Source organism: Manis javanica, chromosome 3 (genome assembly GCF_040802235.1).
Source record: "Manis javanica isolate MJ-LG chromosome 3, MJ_LKY, whole genome shotgun sequence".
Taxonomy (NCBI): Eukaryota; Metazoa; Chordata; class Mammalia; order Pholidota; family Manidae; genus Manis; species Manis javanica.
The window spans coordinates 58,344,950-58,367,022 of NC_133158.1; the positions used below are offsets into that span (position 1 = coordinate 58,344,950).

Sequence of the window (22,073 nt, forward strand, 5' to 3'; positions counted from 1 at the left end):
GGAAATATGTGTACATATAAATGAACATATAACATTTTTCTGCATTTGTTCAATCTGGGGCAGGAAGAGGGGTTGTGCCCACTGGACCCACCTGGCATCCAAAGGTCCAGGAGCTGCCGCAGGCATGACCCCCATCTTTGTGGACACATTTCCAGTGGCTCCAGGAATGATGGGGCTGTGGGTTCTCCATCTCAGGGGCAAGGCTGAGCCTCTGAGCCTTGGGGTCCCTGAGCTTTCTGCCTTCCCCATGGCCTTGGGTTGGTGTGCCAGCTCCTTCCCCATGGGTAGCCACTGCCCACCAGGAGCACCAGGGCCCTGAGAAGTAGTCCTGGTGTGTTTGGAGGCTGTAATTGAAGCTGAGTAGAAAGGGCCTCCATGTTTAGTTAGGGAAGGCCCAAGCAAGCTGCCTAGATCTTTCAAATGGCCCTGCTACTGATCTTTGCCTGCCTGCCTTACCAACACGGTCACTCCCATTTAAAGGGGCAATTTTGTTTGCCGCTGATTGGGAGGAAGCCAGCAGACTCTGCTGTGTGTCCCCTTGGCCATGAACACTGGTCAGATGGCTCATTGCACACCCTGGTGCATGCCTACCTCTGCACATCAGCCGTGGGCCACTGTTGGCCTCTTAACTGGATTGTCCCTTTATCCTGGAGGGTGAGGGACACAAACCTCAGCCACCTAGACCAGGACCCAAACTGGGGAAGAACCAATGCCAATGGTGATGTCCCTGCCCCATCCCAGTGGCACCTCGGGGCACCTGTACCTCCTGGCCTGGCTGTGCATGACCCTGGAGTGAGTCTGCTCTCTGGGACCCAGGGAGACTGGGCAGAGCTACAAGCTGCTCTCCTGTGGGGTCAGTCGGTTCAGTGATCCTTACCACAACACTTTTCTGATTGCGTGGCCTTTGTGTGGCCTGATATGAAGAGGAAATGGAAAGCTGAAGACACCTGCATAGCTGTAGGGCCATGTCAGGTGTGGTTACCATCCCTTTACTACTGCCTCGTTCTAGTCTTGGGCAGACAGGATCCTTTCCACCTCTCCTCTGGGACCTTTTTCCACTCAGGGCTTCCCTCCTTCGGGACCAATACCCTCACAGGTATCACTTTCCAACAGGTAGGTGGGGGAGAGTTAGATACTTAAAATCTCTCTTTCCTGATGGTCAATGTATTAGACACTCTTTAAAGAAAACCTGGGAGTAGGGAAGGGAGAGCAGAGGACAGAAAGCCGGGCACCTGTTGAAATCCTGGCACAGTTGGCACTGGGGTGGATCCCTCTGTCTTTTTCTAAGTAGCATGTCACTTGTCCCCCTCTGACCGGGTGTTCTTCCCAGGCCACGGAGGAGAAGGAGGAGATGGAGGAGCTGCAGGCCTACAACCGGCGGCTGCTGCACAACATCCTACCCAAGGACGTGGCCGCCCACTTCCTGGCCCGCGAGAGGCGCAACGACGAGCTCTACTATCAGTCGTGTGAGTGCGTGGCCGTCATGTTCGCCTCCATCGCTAACTTCTCTGAGTTCTACGTGGAGCTGGAGGCCAACAACGAGGGCGTTGAGTGCCTGCGGCTGCTCAACGAGATCATCGCCGACTTTGATGAGGTACGGGGTGGGACCGGGGACGCTGGGTCATGGAGCGGAGGGACACCCCGTTTTGCCATCAGCAGATGTGAGTGATGATGTCGGGAGCCCTGACCATGTCCCAAGCACTGTCACAGGCTCCTTGCCTACATTTCCTCCCCTGCCATCACTTTACAGGGGAGGACTCTGAGGCCCACAGACCTTACGGGTCTTGCCTCTGAGGTGGCCGAGCAGTGGTTTCAGCCCAGACCTCAGATAGTGGCCGAGCAGTGGTTTCAGCCCAGGCTGTTTGAAATTGAAGTCCTGGAGCCTCAGCTGCTCCCTAGAGGCCCTGCCGGCAGACTTGCTGACCACTTCCCATCACCCAGCACTCCTCTTGTGCCATCGAGGGTGACACAGGCCCCAGGGTGGGGTGCAGTCTTTGAGAGGCAAAGAAAGGAGGAATTCCCAGGCAGAGAGAGGAGGCAGAACAAAGATGCAAGGCCCTGAACAGCAGAGGCAGAAACAAAAACATTTCATCATTTGTATGTCATACCCTTGTTGAGCACCTAGTGTGTGCCCAGCACTGGGGACTCTGTGCCCGATGGACAGACTCAATCCTGGGAGCAGATCAAGTAGGGCATGTGAGAGGGACAACCCCAGTGGGAATAGAGGGCCTAGGCACAGAGCACAGGAAGGAGAGGGATGGTGGAGCTGGGCCCGGCAGTGTTGGAAATAGCCCAAGACTCCTGGGGAGTGGGGTAATGGAAGCTGGGTGTGGGCAGGCTTCTGGCAGGTCCTAGAAAGAGAAGGGTATCCTACTGGACGAAGATGAGGTGGGTTCGCCAGCGAAGCAGGAGACAGCCACCAGCCCCTATTGGGGGCAAAAGACCCAGAGGTGGCTAGTGACCCAGAGTTCTTGGTGAGGGAGTGGGGACAGTAGCACACAGCCACTGTACAGTGGGTGAGTGCCGGAGGAGGCCTGGCTCTGTCTGGCACCATCAGGGCTTCACGCAGAGTTGGTGATGGAGACGGGACCCTGTGTGCATTAGGGAGACATGAGGAGCCACAGGGCTGCACTTCCCTGTGGACCTCAGTGACCCAGATTTGGGGGTGACCCAGGTTTGCTCTCCCTCTGTCCAGATCATCAGTGAGGATCGGTTCAGGCAGCTGGAAAAGATCAAGACCATTGGCAGCACCTACATGGCCGCCTCGGGCCTCAACGACTCCACCTACGACAAGGTGGGCAAGACGCACATCAAAGCGCTGGCCGACTTCGCCATGAAGCTGATGGACCAAATGAAGTACATCAATGAGCACTCCTTCAACAACTTCCAGATGAAGATCGGTGAGCTGGGTCCTGAGTGCCGGGGCTTAGGGGCTCCCCGCCCCATCCCCGAGCCCCAACCACACCTGTCTGAGCAGTCTGACGTTATAGTGTGTCCTGCCAAGGGGGTGGGGGTCATCGGTCAGTCACAGCGGAATCCTCCTGGGCTGAGATGTATGTCTTCTTTTGTGGGTGTGCAGGTGACACACTCAGGACACCCTCATTCTGAGTGCCACCTCGCCCACTTGTTAGGAAGGCCCGGTTGGACACAGGCTGTTGTCTGCCCGAAAGGCTTTGTGGGGGCTGCTGTGTTCCTGGGCACAGGGTCTTCTGGGGGCTGCCTCAGGGGCATGACAGTCCCATTTATTTCAAGTAATAACGACTTAATGGTAGTGTTTAATTTAAAAGTGTTCTGAATTCATTCAGTAAATATGCAAAGCAGTAAAATGCAATACTTACACATTTTAGATACAAAATGCATAAACATGGCACAAGTCATTCAATTTGAAAATTCATAAAAATATTAAGCATACGTTCTACAAAACTGTTAGCAAAATGAAAGGAATAAAGTGAATATTTAAAAAAACTAAACATGAAAAGAATCACATGAATTATTATATTTCAACTTTGTTAAAAAGGGTGACCTTAAAAATCTAACGGGTCAGTGGAGTTACTGCCGAGTTCCAAGTGGCTTGTGGGTGTGCGGTGAGCAAAACTTTCCAGGTGCTGTAAAAGCTTTTCTAATCTACGCAAATTAGGGAAAGAAATGATGAGGATGTGGTGATAAGTCAAGTCCATGTGTCTTCCCTGAACTCTTTCTTTGTCAGCTGCCTCAGCCCATTGGGTGGTTTTGAGGGAGCTTTGTAGTGCTGTGGTGGGCCAGAGTAGGGGCTGCCGAGACGAGAGGGGGATTCTGAGCAGAGGCTCTGGGTCAGTTTGTAAACAGTCAGGGCCATATTCTATTTGCTCAGAAAACCTCGAACCAACAACCTATATAATTTTGTTTCCCTTTTTCTATTTAATGTTGTTATGTTACCACAACCTGTTATTCTCACAAGTTTCGGCTCTACAGAAGAGCTGAAACAGCACAATGTAAACCCATGTATATAGACACCTTCATGCACTGGCTGTATCCCACTGTATGCACAACATGATTTCAGAATTACAGTTCTGAATTTGTTGCTCCATAAAGTTCAGGGTGTTTCTGCCATTCCTGTGTCCTTAGTATAATATCCTACCAAGGATGTTCAGGTGTCTAGAGGGCAAGTCATTTCTGTAGTAGAAACTTTGTTGAGTGTTGCCATCTTCTGCCTGAGGATTGTGTAGGTAAAGGATGCTTTCTGAAGGAGCAGACCTTTGTTCTAGTCAACATTTTAATGCATATCAACTCCTGGGTATGTATCAAGCCATCAATGTTTCAGATTTCAAACGTTTAAAAAAGTAACAGTGACACACCAACAAAAATCCTAGTATTTCAGCTGAATCGAAATACTGGATTAGTAAAAAATCCATTTTGTGATCATTAATGTCCTTGGGAGATATTTAGTTTCGGCCTGAGTGTCAGGAAATGGGCTTTCCCTGAACAGACTGGATTGTTTTAGCCCTGTGCTTGGTAGACTTGATCAAAGTCTCATTTGCTGTGGTTGCTGGGAAGCTCAGGGCAGAGCCAGCTGGGCTCTGCTGTAACCACGTGCAGCCTATGTTTCTGTGTTACCTTCGCCCTGGGCTCCCTGACGTCAGATGAGCAGGCCGATGAGCAGCTGGGCAGGCGGTCAGGAGCCCTGGGTGTCAGATCCCATCCTACACACTCAGGAATGTCTTCCCTGGGGGCCGTGGCTTTTGGCCAGAGAGTGGGACAGTTCAGAGGCAAAGAGCAGGTGGGGTAAAAAGCTACATAGGGCTCGACAGGACCAAAGAGGAGGGTCATGGAGGGAAGTTTTGAGGACTGATGACATTTCTGAGCAGGTGGCCTGAGGCGCCTCTCTGGGAGTTTGCTGTGTTGGTAGTCGTCCCTCACACACACAACCAACAGCTGAGCAACAAGGCTTAAGAAAGCCCAGTGTAAGATAGTCCAGGTAATAGGAAGGAGCTTGGAGACAGGGCAGGAGATGTCTAGAGAATGTTGGCAGATGTACCAGGGAAGGATTTCACCTGGAGGGGAGGGAGGCCACCAGGTGGAGACCAGCACAGCAAAGGCTTAGAGGCAGGGTTGCTCAGGGTTGTCTCGGGTAAGATTGGGAAGGTGGGCAGACTTGGGCTGATGGGCCAGGGTGAGATGGGGAGCGCGTGTGGACGGCTGGAGCGCTGTGTCCCTGCCCTTGCTCAGAGCCGGGGAGGAAGGTTAATGGGAGAAAGAAGAGACTGGTGGGTTAGGAGCTAGCTTCTAAGAACAAGAAGGTGGCAGCCTGAAAGGAACAGGAGAGAGGAGGAAGAAAGGGGTGAGTTCTGGTACGGGGAGTCTGAATTGACAGAGAAAACTTAAATGCCACCGAGAGAGACCATGAAGGAAAGGCAACTGGATGATGCAGGAGGTCCCTGGAAACCTTGAAGAGGCAGTCCTGGTGAAGGAGCTGCAGGGGCTGAGCACTGACTGGTGCTGAGCACGCAGGAGCATGGACGTGTGGGCAGGTTCCTGTGGTCTCAGCTAGAAGGTGTTTGCTAGGAGCAGAGAAGTGGGAGCTGCAGGGCTTAGCACAGCCCCTGGACTGGAGGGCCTGGTGTCCTCAGGCTGAGTCAGAGGGAACCTGTTGAGGGTTCAGGAAGGAAGCGTAGCCTGAGCCCCATCAACATGCTGACTTCTGTCCCCTTCAGGGCTCAATATTGGCCCAGTGGTGGCTGGGGTGATCGGGGCTCGCAAGCCTCAGTACGACATCTGGGGCAATACAGTGAACGTGGCCAGCCGCATGGACAGCACTGGCGTGCCCGACCGCATCCAGGTGAGTGCACGAGCGCCTACCACATGGGGCATCCATATCAGGGGGCCTCTGCCTGCTGCTAAGGGTCTTTGGGGCAGGCTGTTCACAGTTCCCAGTCAGAATTTCTGCAGCCAAGTTTGAGGGGGATGTCTTGGAAGCTGGAACATGATTGTTTCAGGCCCTCAGTACCTTGGACAGATCCTCAGCCCTGCACAAAGCCCTCTACTGGCTGCAGTGGGCATTGGGGGTTAGGGGAAAGCTGGCTGCCCGTGCCAAGCCCAGATGGCAACCACCACAACCCAGGCACACAGAGGGGTCACAAAGATGGCTGCAGGGAGCAGGGTCTTGTCAAATGGAGTCCACAGTACTCAGAAGAATGAGACAAGGCTGCTGTCTCCTGGGATGGTGTCTCCACCAGCCCCAAGAGTCAAGGGGCCCAGCTAGAGACCCAGAAACCTCTCTTCATCCTTTGTGAGCTGGCGCTTGTGAGTCCCAGACCTACTGCTCAGATGCTTTTCTTTGTTTTCCCCAGGCCCTCCTTGATTCTGTCTGCTCTAATCTGAAAGAGAGGACGGGGCTCTAGTCCTGCACTCCCACAGCCCCAGTTCACTGTGAGGCTGTGGGCAAGACACTCAGCTTCCCTGACCTCAGTTTTCCCAAGTGCTAACTGTACTCTTTTTATGGACCTTTGTTCTGACACTGCTTAAGTTTCCCTTAACTTCTCTGTCCTGCTGGACCTCAAGGGGTTGGCCCCAAGCTTCGCCCTGGCCAGATGGCCTAGCCTGGCTGGCTTATGGGTGCTGTCTGAGGGGCCTGGGAGAATGGCCTTCTATCACCTCCATCCTGGCACCCAGGAGAGAAGGGACAGCAGAATGGGAGCTAGAGGCCCTGAGGGGAGATGGGGACGGAGGCTTGTGTGTCCGCAGAGCTTCTAACCTCATCCACGGACAGGTGAGAGGGACTCTGCCAGCAGCCACCTGACACAGGGATTTGCCATTCTTGGAATACACTTAATAACAACACAGCTGGGTCACCTCCCAGCAGCCCATCCAGAGGCTCCTGGCCCTTCCTCCCTGACCTGACAGCCCGACTGGGCCAGGGCACCCAGCAGGTTGTTGTGGTGGCCTGGGGTAGAGCGCTGGCAGTACCCAGAAAGGACTCTTGGATCCTCTCGTGAGGCATTCATCTGTCCTGCTGCTCCTGTCACCCCTGCCCTTCTCCTTTGCCCTGCAATAACACAATGTAATTACTGAAGCCACCTGAGTCTCTTTGTTCCAGAAGCTAAAGCAGAGATCGGTAATACAATATGGAACTGAGTCCAAGCTCTGCCATCATTTGCTGTGTAACCGTAGGCAAATGACTTAGATTTTCTGAGCCTGAGGTAATCATACTTACCTCATAGATTAAATGCGATAAGCAGTGGTTCTCAAACTATCTGTGGTGAAAAACCACTTTCCAAAAATATCTCTGATCTGTCTTGGTGTAAGACCCCGGTGAAGGCCTCGTCCTGGGCTTGGATACTGGCTGTGGCGGTGTCAGATGATGCGAGCTCCTAAACACTTCCTCTCAGCTCCTGCCCTTCCACTCCTGTGGACCATGACAAGCAGTTTGCGGGCCGCAGGCCACACTTTGAACAGCACTGAAATAGCACGTGTGAGGTGCCTGCCACCCTGCCCAGTGTGGAGTAGGTGCTGTCACCCTTCTTGTTTCTAAGAGGCCCTTCTGTGCATAAGCAGCTGCGGCTCCTGGAGGTGCCGCCCAGCCCCGTGTCAGGGGCCGTCGGGCAGCGCCTATGCACAGTTCAGCTCATCAGTGGCCTGCCCCTCTCTTCCTTTGCCTCCTTAGGTCACCACGGACATGTACCAGGTTCTGGCTGCCAACACATACCAGCTGGAGTGCAGGGGTGTGGTCAAGGTCAAGGGCAAAGGCGAGATGATGACCTACTTCCTCAATGGAGGGCCCCCGCTAAGTTAGCAGCTGCCAGCAACGATGCCAGGCAGCCTGGCCCTCCAGAGGAATGGAAATGGCTTGTGTGCCGGCCAGGCAGGTGGAAGCCTGTGCTCCAGCCCACATGGCCGCACTGGTGACATTTTCCGCTTTGACTCCAGAAGCAGCTTCTTGCCTTTGGGGCGGGCAGCGGCCTCCTTCCCAGGCCCTGGGGTGCCAGCGTCCTGCCAGCACCAAGCTGACCAAAGATGCTTCCCCCTGTAGCAGACTTTGCGAGATGCGATCTGAATCCTGAGTTTTTGAACAGGTGCTGCTGCACGGGTGGCAAGGAGCTGCCGAGTGTCTCCCGGTGTGCAGCAGCCCAGCTTGCCACAGCTGGGCTGAGGGAGAGGCCTCGGCGCCACGCCGGCCCGGAACCCAGGACCCTGAGGGGTCTGCTTTTCTATGTGAGCCTTTAACTTCAGACAGAGGTGGAGGCCCCTGCTCTGTGGAGGGGCTCTTGGGCAGAAGTGCTGGCTTCTGGAGGGACTTTAAGTGGCCTTCCTCGGGGTCCTCCTCCTCCACCCCACAATGCCCCTTTGAGAGGGACAGAACTAATTCGAGGGGAGGCGAGAGGACTTGGAGCAAGGACTGGTGGTTCTGAGAAAAAGAAAATATTTATTAAATAAAACAAGTTTCTGTGCCCTTCTTTAGACTATGCTAGTTGTATGCGTGTAAGAGACCTGCAAGCAAACGAAGATGCCACTGGGGAGGGGGGTGGGGATTCCAACTTGTCTTTTTTGTATTTTTATTTTGTATTATTGAAAACCTTGGAGAGCTAACAAATATACCAAATTCTATATTTTGTAAATTCTCTATATTAGAAAACAGCTGTGTACAGCCGGGTGTTTGTGCTCATTTGTACTGTATGTATGTCCACGTGTGCACCGGTGTGTGTGTGTTTATGCTGTGGAACTGGTCTCAGACAAAACACCTGTTTCCCTCCCTTCAGATTTGGCAGTTTTGTTTTTCCCAGGTCCAGCCAGAGCAGTGAGCATGTCTTTTTGGGTTCAGATTAAGTAGGAAGATGCATGTACACATTATCCCACCTCTCTAACACACACACACACACACACACACACACACACACACACACACATTATCCCACCTAACACACACACACACACACACACACACACACACACACACACACACACACACACAGAATCACTTCCGTAAGTAAAATGCAAATATAATGAAAACAAAAAGCTTCCTTCCCACCTCAGGCCAAGGTGGGAACAAGGGAAGCAGCCTCGGCCTGTGGCAGAGCACACAGCCGCCACTGCGCACCCGTCCCCTCCTTGCGATGGCAGCCGAGGAGAGGCAGCTCTTGCAGCTCAGAGAGGTCAGCGGATGGCCCCAGCTCGGGCGGGGGTGAGGAACTGCACCTGGCTGGCCTTCCAGGTGGCTGAGGGGCAGGTGGCTCTCTCCTGAGATGATCCCTTAGTCTTGGGGATGTAATGTGCGGTGTTTAGGTTCAGGGAAGTGTGGTGGCCTTGCCCCCCACCTGTAAACCAGAAGAAAGGGTAGAGCCTAGCTTCACGGGGCAAAACTAGCAGAAATTTTGTCTGGTTTTTGTTTTCTTGGGAGGTGGCGGTTAATGCCAAGTTTTTATACCCTGTGAGGAGGCATCTGGAAAAGGACATACTATCACAGAGATGCCCTCAAGCAGAGTCCTTGGACATGTGCCCCAGATTTTTGCATTGCTTCTCAGGACAGAACTATTCTCAACTCCAGCACAAGCTTGGAGGTGGGGAGGCAGCTGTGTAACAGCTCCAAAACGCTACTTGGACCCCCACCTACCACCTCTCACTGGACACTAACCCTGGCCTCCCCTTTCCACACACCAGCTCCCACCCCAATTTGAACACAGCTCTGAGAAGTAAAACTTTTTTTCCTGGATTGAAAACTGCCAGCCTGAGTCTGTCCACACTTTTGCTGCTCCATCCTTTGAGTTCTGCATCACCCCTCTTGCATCTATTGCAAGGGGCTAGCTTTCTCCGTGGTCCTGTTCTCAAGTCCCTACCCCGCCATATTGTCCGCCAGTGGTGCTGGGTTTTCATTTTGCTTCCAGCCTAAGTACTGTCTGTGTGCTGAGGAACCCCCACCCCACCCCATTCCCTCTGTTGGCCATTGCCTCTCTGGCCTCGAGGGGGCCTGTCCTCCCCATCCCAGCAGTGACTGGTGGCCACTTGCAGTGCTAGCTCTTCATTCCCTCCAAGGGGTGTGCACTCTTTTTATTCCTGCTCTTGCAAAAAACAGATACAATTATGATTTCCCATGGAAATTGAAAAGTCTATTTAAATAATTTAACTATTAAACACTTTCACTGGTGATGTGTCCTGGTCTGATTTGTGGCTTGGGCCATGAGCCTGGTTCTGGTCCAAAAACCAGTGCATTCAGCCCTTGGTGGGGCAGTGGGACACTGCAGAAGGAGCCTCGCAAGGTAGAGCCTCGCTTGACAGAGGGCAGGGCAGCTAGCTGCTCTGGAGAGGATGCCATTACGGCAGCCAGGTAGAAGAACACTGGTGACCTGGGCAAGAGCAGACTCACTAGACTGAGGAGCAGGTGCCGGGGTGCAGGAGGCTGAGGAACGAAGAGATGAGGAGGTGGACCAGCAGTGAAGGGGACAAGTGACTGAGGATAGAACCAGCAAAGATCCAGGGTCGAGGGGTGGATGTTTTAAAACAAGTGGGCCAAGCATGTTTCTATGCTAAGGGAAAGAAAGTTGAAAATACAGATGAGTATACAGATTGTCAAAAGGCCCCAAGTGGATAGAAAGAGTTGCTACAGGCCCCGGGTGAACTGATTTGACCTGGAGACCTAATAATAACGGCTCCCACTTATGGGACACTCTCTGTGTGCCAGACTCTGGGATAAGCACCATACAAACATTATCTCAGTTCTCCTGGCCACACCATTTCACGGATGGCGAAACAGTCACAGAGGGGTTGAGCTATTTGCCTAAGCCCACACAGCTGGTAGTTAACAGACGAGATCCCAAGTGGGCCTGTCTGCTAAGGCCATGCAGGTAACTTCTTGCGTGGCCCAGGACTCCTCTGCTCCTGCGAGGAAGGCAGAGCTGGTAGGAAGGCAGGGGCCCTTCTCAGCACTTCCTGCCTGCTGCACCCATCAAATGCAGGATTATATTTGGGTTCAGGAAATAAAACCAGAGGGGCTTGGTCAAATTAAGTTTAGCACAAGTGAAAATGAAGGAGCCAGTGAAAAATATTTCCTTGGGTTCACTGCAACAATGCAGCATGTGGACATAACTATAGTAGTCCTGCTCATAGGCAGGTTTCCTGCTCCAAAGAAAATAGACCGTTGTTGGGAATTGAAATGTGCATGGTGAAGGATGTAATTGTATAGAGTGAATGTGAACTCTGAGAACCCTTCGGGGCTGAGGCATGTCAATTAGAAAAGGAGAGCAAGTGGTAAGGCCAGACTTTACAAGCTGATTAGCTTAGGTGGTGACCTTAACTGAAGGATTCCCACCCTGCCATGGCTGGGAGACACCACACGCTCAGGCAGGCCCATGAAGCTACACGCATGCGTGCACACACCCAGCGCGGGCTGGACAAGGGATAAGTCATCCTATCTCCACTGAGCTAATCCCAGAGAACACACTTGTTTCTCCCTTTTCCCCAAAAGTATATCCATGCCTAGAAAGTTAATTAGACAAACTTATTAGCAAAAATGCCTTTGATGTGTGGGATGAGTTTTGAACACACTTTAATGCCCACCAACAGCAAAGACAACTAAAAGCAAGAGAGACTGCAAACGTGGCAGTGATTTGATTGCAGGTGAGTTTATCACCGTTAGCAGGAAGGCACAGCAAACCTTGGCACACTGAGGGAGCTGAAGCTAAATATTCACCAGGTAGCCATGTTACTTTAAGACTCAGAATTAACAAGCACACTTTTGCAAAAGAAAATACCACCCAAGTGGTGTACAGCTAAATCGTGTCTAGAGATGCAGTTTTACATGATAAAAGATGGGTATTTTCCATAAATTTGGCCATGAGTTTAGCTAATCAGCAGAAAGTGAATTTCTCAGGGCCTGGAAAAGATGCTGACCCTGTATCACTGCAGGGCAGGAAAGCATTCTTGGGCCTCAGGATGTACAATAGTCCAAAGCAGTGCTGAGCAGATTCGCACGGCCACCTGAACAAGAGAACAGCAAAGGCAGGGACAACGGACCACGAAAACCCAAAGCTTTTGAATTTCTCTAAATCAGAGTAACTCCACACTGAAGAGAACAAATACTGTAAAAGTGCCCTCCAGAAGGAAAGGACCGACGCAGCTGGGCTGGACCAGCCGTAGCAAATACCAGAGCCTAGCGTCGGGAGAGGGAAGGCCTGGTGCTGACAGTGGGGAGGAGGGCGGTGGGGGGTGTACAGCAGGCCGGAGAATACCATGCCCCCCCACCTGGATGAACTTCACAGTGTATGAAGAGCTTTCACATACATTTTCTCGTGTGTGCTGACCTTCCCCCACCCCGCCCCCGGCCTAGGAGGCAGTGGGAAAAAGGACTGGTGCAGCCCCTGGGGCAGCTCTGATCCTCGGGGACAAAAGCCCATAGCACTAGCCCACAGGCGCTTCCGTCCGGTGTGTGCATCTGGCTGGGTACTGATGATCTTGGCAGGGAAAGAGGGCTTGCCCCTCCTCAAGGTTGACAAGAGAGGAAATGAGATCCAATTACTATAGTATCATAGCTTTTCTTATTCTTCCAGGTTCTCAAAACAGCCCTTTGGCAGTGTTTTCACTTTCTTGGGAGGAGAAGGATATTTGCTGTCCTCTTGCCTGTCTTTCCTTCCCACCCGCAGAGGTCACTGCTTCAAAAGGCAGGCACCAGAACAGAGGCCATTCGAATGGCTGATGGCCGTGGTTTCTTCCTCCTCTGTCATTTTTTGATTCTAGATATTTGTATACCTCTTTAATCTTCAAGTGCTAGGCCACCTGTATGACACAAACCTGAACACAACTGAATTAGGATTTTAAGATTTTAGAGCCGAACACAGAGAGACAAATGATGTGAAAGCACCATACAAGGGGGAATCTGTGGGAAGGTCACTTTCAAACGGTCAGAGCAGCCTTTACTCTGTTCCCCTCCGGACACCAAGCCAGCACCAGCCATGCAGGATAGCAGTGCGGCCAGGAGTCCTTTTATCAAGGCCCCCCGCCGTCCTTGGAGCCTGGAGGGCTGCTGGGTTGAGATCAGTCTAGGCTCACAGAGCAGGCAGAGGGTCCAGAAAGACAGGAGATGGAGGCTAAAGATTAAAGAGAAGGAAAGGATGCATTTAGAGCTGAAGGTAAAGTAGTCATCCTGTCCCCACTGGCTTGCAGGCCCCAAACCTCACCACCCTGCTGCTTGTAGTGAGCTGACCTGGGCCCCCTGTCACTGGGGGGGGGGGCACATATTCACCCCCAAGGCCTGCGATCATGTTGCTGGTCTATTAGGCCTGTGAATTTAAAGAACTCTTGTTGGAATTCATTAGGGCCTCATCACCTTTTTCTCCCCTCAGCCAATTTCTAATTCAGACCTGTATGGGATCTCTGTTGTGTCAGCATCTCTGGGTATTCTAACAGACTATTTTCTAATTTTGTAAAATTTGCTTCTCTGCTTTGACTTTGCCAGCTGAATGGCACTTTTTGGCTTACATGGGGTTTTTTGTTTTTTGTTTTGGAGGGGTGCATTTTGCTTCACATCAGTCTTTTAAAAGCTATGCTCATTTGTGCTTCTTAAGAATGCCTTGAGCTCTCACCTCCCCAGCATCCATATGATATTTCCATATTGCGGGTTGGAGGCTGCTGGCTGCCTCCCCAACCCCTCGCCTCCCATTAAGGCACAGACCCCAAGCACAGACACTCTCACAGGGGCCCTTACAGAACGGCAGGCACTAGGGCGGCTGCCATCCAAGGGCACCTGCTAGACCAGATTGGGACATTCAAAGGGAGGGATGATGGGGCCACACTGGGCAAGGTGAGGATATGAGAATCCTAGAGGCACTCACCATGTTCAACAGCACTCCAGTTGCCTGGGAGGTTGTGGGGTCCTGGAGAGCAGAGACCACCACTTCCAGGCTCTGTGACATTGGACAATGTAAGCCTGCTTACTTAACCTCAGATAGGTCTTGAGCTCACATAACCTCCTTTACGGAAAGCACCTGATGAACAGCAGGCATGTGGCAAGCAGAGCCTCTCCAATGCCTTCTCCTCTCTTTGAACATGCCCTGCCCGGAAGTCTGCACAGGAGAGCTGGCCAGGGCAGGGAAACTGCCTGCTAGACATTTCAACAGGACCCTCACTCAACTGGCAATTTCTAAAAAGTCTTGTGCAATGACTTACCATATCTGGGGGCATCTGCAATTTAAAAACACCCTTACTGCCTGGATAGTAATAATAACACCAACAATAAGGACCACAGTGCTATGGACAATGCTGTTCCCAGCACTCACTGGGCCAGGATCTAATAAGTACTTTATATTTATTGACTCATTTAGTACAGTAACGCTTTGCCCAAGGTACCATTATCCCCATTTTACAGATGAGGAAACTGAAGCAGAGAAGTTACATGACTTGCTAAGATCACAATGCCAGTAGAAGGGAGAGCCAGGGAGTCTGACTCCAAACTCATAATCACTGTTTGATGTTGCAAATAGTTACCTTCCATTTTTCTTTTGATGTTTTCAGATATAGGGACCACTTAGAGCAGAATTTCCATAAAATTACTTCATATCAAAGCACCAGTCTATTCTGGCTTTCAGCTAGGAAAAGTTAATGTAACATGTGAATCACCAATGAAGCCTAAACATCAAAATCATTAATTCATGAATTCATGAGTCTTACTACAAAGACTAAACTTTCTACTTTGCCTGCCCTAAGATCTAAGGCACATTTAAGGTTCACCATACCTCTAAGAGCAGCCACTTGTTCTATGTTACTGTTACAGATGTAGGAATTTTAGAAAACTATTTTATTCAGTCTAGGACATCTAGACTGCAGGAGTTAACACTGACCAGATCACTTTCATTTAAAAAGTAATGTAGATTACTTATATATATATTTCAATATATATAACTTATATACTTCAATATATTTCCATGTTGTCTAGCTTACTGTTACATGGTGGTTAAGAATATGAGTTCTGAGTAGGACTGATTTGGAATGAAATCAGGGTGTCACCATTAGTTACTCTGTGACTGAGGTGAAGTCCCTTAGCTCCCAAAGTTCCCAGGTGCTTTGTCTGTAAGATAGAAACCTACATGAACGCTTTCTGAAGATCAAATCCTTGTCATACACAGTGCCTTTCCCATGTGGCCTTGTCTGTTCCCACAGCTACTATAACACAGAGTCCAGTGGTTAGCACATGCACACACACACACACACACACACACACACACACACACACACACAGAGTTTTCTTTCATATAACCTGAGCCACAGGTTTGAACATGAGTCTGTTTCCTCAAGTGAACATGAAATAGGGCCCTTCCTGTCCCATGGGCTGCTGTAAGGATAACCATGTAGGAACCCCTGGCCCACAAAAGGCCCTGACAACCACTCTTATCACTGTCCTCAGTACCGGAGGAATTTAAGCACAAAGGCAAAATGCTGCTTGTTCACCTCTGGGCGAGGCCCTTGACAGCCAAGCCTCCACGAAGGGCACTGGCACATGTTGCAAGTGACGAAGGTGGGACTAGGGAGGGGCTGCTGAGACCAAATGGGGAATGGGCGCCTGAGTCCCGACTCCGAGGGTCAGATGGATGGAGCCTGAATGGGCTTCTGCGGGGGGATGCTTGTGTTGCTGGGCTGCGGGATGCAGGACCAGAAGGGCAAAGGAGAACTCAGGCAAGGATGGCTAAAACATACTGTTTGTTGCCAGGGAAATTGCAGGAACAATTCTTAAGGCTATGGTACTGATTTCAGGAACTCTTTGAGAACCAAGCCTGCTCTCCTTGAGCTTTCTACAGCTTCCAGTTGTTCTGAGACTATTATACACAAATTACTGCCAGTGCTGAAGAAAATGTGCACCTGTGTCAACACCACTCACTGTTCATAAGCAAGGAGGATACAAGCCACATGGCTTCCAATCACACAGCACTGTGATTTCACATGCTACATAAGGTAATTTAGAAATTGTGGCCACTCAAGGAAGAGATGCTACCAGAGCAGCAGCTGCAGACACAGCTTCTCTTTGGAAAACTCAATGTTCAAACAGGAGGCTATGAGATACCAGACTCCACAGCAGTCCCAGAACATGGATGAAGATGATCAGACACACCTAATTCTAATCAATAAGACCAGAGGAGCTGAATTTACAGCTGACAGAGCCTTTACAAACAAACTCTTTCAAAACGCTTAGAGTTGGAGGGGTTTCTTTTATTAACTCTTACCTAGGATTTAACTAAACTCAAGTTAACCCAAAAATCAGGTTTGCTTTTTTTTAGCACAGCATTTTTAGGTAGAAATACTCCATTCCCTTACAAATAATAAAGCAGAAAGATACAAAGGAGGCTGGACCATAGATAAAAAATGCAGCCTTGAAGAGTGACTTAATTTGTAGTAAGACTAAGTGTTTAATTTGGTCTGAGTGACGGCTGCTTTTGAAATAACCTATTCGTTCTTTTACCACATACTCCATGATAGCTCTAACTTTTACAGTGAACAGAAGTGCTACAATAATAAAACAGGTAAAGACACGCTCACACATGTGCACACACACACAGGCCCACACTTTGTTATGTCTCTTGGGAATCCAACAGCTCAGAGTGGGACCTCGCATTACTCAATAAACCTTCTGGGATAAAGGCCAAACATCTGAGTGTTGGGTGGGCAACTAACCTCAAGAGGGACACAATGCTGAAACAGGACGTGAAAGCTCATATGACACCTCTGGTCTCCGTGGAGCCTTGACAAATCAGGTCTCTAATGAGATTCCAGACATGGCCTAGCAGAACTGGAGCCATGCATTTCTCCAGACTAAATTCCACCGTCAAAAAGACCACATTTCGCACAGCATAAATGTGCTAATCCAAGCACAACACACTCACTTTACATAAGTTATAAATCACAAAGTCAAGTAAAGGTTCTCCACATCTCCAAGCATTTGCCTAAAATGGATTTTTAAGCTTTAACTCAGATACTTATTTTTAGCTTAGGACAAGAGTTCTTACTTATGGGACCAAAATCGTCTATTAACTCCGCACACAAAAAACCCCCTCAAATGAAAGCCTTTGAAAGCTGGTATGGGCTGAATTCCAAAGCACAATCATAACATGCATATGTGTGTAAAACAACTGAGGACTTTGTTCATTTTCAGCATTGCACATTTCACAGGACACCCTAAGTGAGAACATTTTTACTAGAATTCATCAGGAAGAAGTCCCCCCTCGGGAACTGGTGTGCTCTGACTTACAGACAGAGCTAGAGTGAGGTGGAACTCATTTCCCTTCTCTCTCCTTGACTTTCGAGGAGCTCAAGAGTCTCACTTTACACCCCCTCACAGCACTGTGTTCACCTTTCCTTTCATTTTCACTGATCTTTTCTTCCCACTTCTGTTCATATTTTATTAAAATTATTGTATATTTCTTTTCTTGGTATGACGCCTCAAATTTTTTTGGGAAAGATCCCAGTATAAAAACATTTCAAATACAGACCAAAACAGCAAGCAAATATTGCAATGACTTTTAGAATATTTAAAAAAAGAGTATTTTTGCCCTCACATCACACCTTAACCAAAAGGGAGTATTTTTGAATTAAATATAATGTACACCTAGATCTGATAGCAGGCCTGAGCTCACTATTTTAAGAAACCACCAATTCCTTGATTTTACCAAGAATAGACATATTCCCTGAATATAATCATAGTTATCCATTAGCCTCCTGTTTTGGGGGAAAAGTCCTGGGCTAAAAGATTATAAATGGTGTGTGCTTAGCCCTATGACCCTAGCTAAGTCATTACTATCTGATCACCCTAGTTCTAGTTCGCTCTTTCATACCCTGAGGGCAGCCACTACTCCCCCAACCCTATGAAACTCTTTATGATTAGGTAAGTGAAGATTGCTCTTAAAAGTGAAAGTGCAGTATAAATGCAAACTCTTACCTTCACACACATTAGAGGCCTAAGTGTTCTTTCTCAAGAGCCTTAGGACTTCTTTACATTCATGGCAAAATTTTCTCTTTCAGATTCAGTTTCTTTGGCAATAACATGATAGAGACAGGGAAGTTATATAGACAACTCAGAGATGCAGGCACTAAATAATGAAAGAAAGCACTTCTATTTACATAAAAAATTTTTATACCTTTTTTTTTACATTAAGATGTAAACATCCTTTTAACCAAAATAGCTGGTGAAAAAATAAAACAAAAACAAAAACAAAATTAAGCATTTAAAGGTAGCTGGTGAGTTTTCAAGTGTCCTTGCTAATTAGATCCACATACACCAAACATAACTCAGTAATTCAATGAAAGGAGAACCAAAATGAACCAAACTTGTAGGAGAGTTGTGAACTGACGGCAGTCACAATTAACCAGAATGCTCCAACTTGCTGGCTAATTGACTATTTACAAAAAAACTCCCCTTATTCTAACCATTAGTTTAGAAAAACCTTTCTAAGTTGTATCATTTCACTTTTCTGGCTGTTAAGTACAAAATACCAAACATAATTTTATTTGATGATTTAGGATCATGAGGGACCTTGGGGTATTTCTCAGAATAGACAAAATTTCTATACAGTTTTGATAGAGGCAGAAAATTGGGGTGAATTGGAGTTTCTTGTTTTAAATAAATTCCTGATATCATAAACTTATTGTCTTTTGCCTCATTCTCCTAAAGGAGGATGCAAGAAAAAGGTTCTAGTTAAGCAAGATTTTACAGTTGTAGACATACCTACTCATACTGGTTCAGGCAAACAAGATAGCTCAATGACTACCCTCTGGACTATTTCTTCTGCTTAATAAATATGCCCAGTAACATAAATTATATGTAATGGGTCCACTGTTTTTCTGGATATCAAATTTCAGTACCTTATGAATTCCTTGTTTGGAATCACTTCTTTAAAATAAAAACAAAAACAAAAATTCTCTCATGATGATAACTTCCAAAGCCAGGAGAGCTATAGATGTTGCCAATGGAATCAAACTGTACTTCCTATATTTTTAATTCATAACTGCTTGAACAATCTTTATAATGTTTCAGAAAACAAGTAAGTTTTCTAAGACACTAGGTGCTTAACTCCTTAAAGCCATAGAATGGTAAGAGTCTCTGGGAGAATAGTCACCTTCTGACTCTTGGTACAGTTCAGTGTAGGGCCCACACCACTGATGGTCTACAGATGATTTTAGGTGGTACATAACACAGAGTTAAATAATGTTGAATCACAGTGTGAATGTCATTCCCTTTACATTTTTCTTTTATCCTCCTGATAATTCCATAGAGAGAGCCCCATTTTGTGCTGGGTAACATCTCTCTCACTATAACAGATAAAGAACAGATCTCTTGGATCCAGAGCCTTGGCAGGCATTAGTGTCTAGCTAGAATTTAGTAACATTTTTTGTTTTATTTATTTTTAGTTACCTTTTATGTATGGCAAACTGATGCTGGTTTTCCACCTGGAGTAGAGATTAGTTTCTTGTTAAAATATTTTAATTTTAAGACATAAATATTAAGTCAATAATAATACACAGAGTACTCAATACTTAAGTGACTTAGTTTGGGAAATAATGACTGTAGTCTAATGAATCATAATTTTAAAAAGTGATTTCAAAAGCAACTACAAACATGGACTTAGAAAGGAAACACATATCACTGTATTTTCAATACTTGGGATGTTCCAGAGATAAGCTCACCATAGCCTTCTCCTACATCAGGTGATTTCCAGAGTAAGGATTCAAGCAAAAATATAAGAGAAAAAGGAACTAACTGCACACCATCCTGGACTTAAATTCATGGTATCATAAATCTGTTCAGTAATCTGGTTGTTTTAAACTTAAACTTTTCAATTTACTGCAGCATTTTTTTTTATTTGGTCTATACTAATGCCTCACAAAGGCAAGCCCAGGTTGTAGAGTCCCTGCTTGGTCCTCAGAGCAAGTACCACATAAAGTTATTTTGAATGAGCTCTTCAGAGGGATTCGTGACTGCTGGCCAAGTCTTCCAATGGTTTCTAACTGTTCTTCCACTGTTACGACCCTGCAGAGAGAAGTCTTCTTTTCCTCTGAATAATTATCTCAAGGTCAACATTACTCTGAGAGGAGTTTGTCTAGCAGGTATTGCATGCTCCCAGGCATGCCATGCTGACTTAAAACAAAAAAAGACAGTTGAAGGGAAAGAAAGCAGAGCTTCTCATTTGTGGTGAACAGTTCCTTCATCACAGTGGCAGTTAAGATATGCTCCTTCCTTCTTCCCCAGAAGCCAAGGCAATAGTCTGAAGGATGGTGTCAGACATCATAATCAGGAGCTTTGCCCTGGGCTTGCCTCAGCCAGATCTGTAGCGTAACAAAAGCTCCCACAGTCACGTGAAAGAAAAGCTGCCAGAGGTTGCGCAGTTCATAAAGATACATGTTGCATAGACAGATTAGGCCAAAAGTCAAAAAAGATTTCAAGTTCCGCCAGCCAGTGTAGTAGACAAGTAAATAACACTGTTCAAAATATAAAATAAAAGATGATTAAGGTTACAAGAAAAGAAATAGATGCTTCTACTATCAAATTGTAATAGGCTACACTACAGAGTAAAACATGAGAGTAGAATAAAGGGATTTTTCATCTGAAGAAAATGTAGTATCTTTAAGACATTCAATGATGAAAGCTCTACTGCTTGAAAGATTTTTCCTTTTATGTTTTTCATTTTTCAAAACAAAAAGCATTTTGTAGAATATTTTAAATGGACATATGATCAGATGACTCCCTGCAAACAGGCTGGACAAATTCCTCACAGTGACAGGCAACTAAGAAGCATTCTCAAGGTCTGAGGGGACTGCAGCTCTCATTCTCACACCAGAAAGTACAAAAAACTCAAATAAGTCATTTAGCAAAATGGGCTGTATATAACCTGGATGTGAATAACTCAGTGCAAGGAACTAAGCTAGGTAAAGGATCTGAATGAACATTTGAGGGAGAATTCATTCAACAGATATTTTTTGAGGGCCTGCAACAAAAAGGAGAGCCAAAAAAAAACCCAAGCAAGCGTGAGGAAGGAAGCAATAAAGGTAAGAGCAGAAATCAATAAAATGGACAGTAGAAAAAAAAACAATAGAATGAAGAACATGTCCTTTTAAAAGATCAATGAAATTAACAAGTAAGACTGACAAAGAAAGAGAAACATGTATCACCAATATGAAGATGAAACAGAGAACATCACTACAAATCCTACAGACAATGAAAAGATAGTAAGGGACTACTACAACCAACTCTACACACATCAATTTAGTAAGATGAAATGGTCTACTTCCTCATGAATACAAACTACCACAAATCACCCAATATGAAATAGATCATTTGAATAGCCCTATAACTATTTCTAAGATAAAATTTAATGCATATTATACAGCAGCAATCAAAACTATGTGGTACTAGCAGAGGGACAGACACACAGATCAGTGGAGTAGAATATAGAACCCAGAAATAAGACCCATACAAATACGCCAGCTGAATTTTGACAAAGATGCAAAAGGAATTCAGTGAAGAACACAACAGCCTTTCTAACAAATGGTACTGGAGCAACTGGTCATCCACACGCTAGCCAAAAAAAAAAAGGAACCTCAATTTAATCTAAGTCTCACATCTCATACAATCTTATATAAAACTTAGTTCAAATGGATCATGAATTTAAATGTAAAATATAAAACTAGAAAACTTTTAGAGAAAACACAGGAGAAAATCTTCAGGATCTAGGGGTAGGCAAAAAGTTCTTAGACTTGACATCATAAGCGTGATCCATTAAAGGAAAATCTGATAAAAGGAACTTTATCAAAATTAAAAACTTTTTAGCTCTACAAAAGACCCAGTTGAATGGATGAAAAAACAAGCTACAGACTGGGAGAAGATATTTACAAACTACAAATCTGACAAAGACTAATATCTAGAAAATATAAAGAACCCTCTAACTCAAAAGTCAAAAACCAGCAATCCAACTAGGAAGTAGACAAAAAACATGAACAGATACCTCACCCAAGAGGATATATGGATAACAAATAAGCACATTGAACAATGTTCAATTGTTAGCTATTAGGGACATGCAAATTAAAACCACAATGATGTATCACTACACACCTATCAGAATTGCTAAAACAAA

The 22,073-nt window shown here is 47.0% G+C and overlaps 2 protein-coding genes across 11 annotated transcripts in view; one reads left to right on the top strand and one right to left on the bottom strand.

Moving 5' to 3' along the window:
- The window catches only part of ADCY5 (adenylate cyclase 5), a 144,438-nt gene extending 134,324 nt beyond the window's left edge, over positions 1-10,114 (top strand). For all 5 annotated transcript variants that reach the window (XM_037013047.2, XM_037013051.2, XM_037013048.2 and 2 more), the window contains 4 exons: positions 1,331-1,594; positions 2,696-2,900; positions 5,691-5,815; positions 7,640-10,114. In XM_037013047.2, the coding sequence (XP_036868942.1) occupies positions 1,331-1,594; positions 2,696-2,900; positions 5,691-5,815; positions 7,640-7,768 (723 nt within the window). In that variant the 3' untranslated portion in view covers positions 7,769-10,114. The remainder of the gene's footprint in view (positions 1-1,330; positions 1,595-2,695; positions 2,901-5,690; positions 5,816-7,639) is intronic.
- Positions 8,504-22,073, bottom strand: part of SEC22A (SEC22 homolog A, vesicle trafficking protein) — a 69,333-nt gene continuing 55,763 nt past the window's right edge. For 4 of the 6 annotated variants that reach the window (XM_073231533.1, XM_037013052.2, XM_037013054.2 and 1 more), the window contains 2 exons: positions 14,446-20,421; positions 8,504-13,049 (listed from right to left, as the gene is read on the bottom strand). In XM_073231533.1, the coding sequence (XP_073087634.1) occupies positions 20,221-20,421 (201 nt within the window). In that variant the 3' untranslated portion in view covers positions 8,504-13,049; positions 14,446-20,220. The remainder of the gene's footprint in view (positions 13,050-14,445; positions 20,422-22,073) is intronic. The other 2 variants (XM_037013053.2, XM_073231534.1) reach the window with 2 other exon arrangements.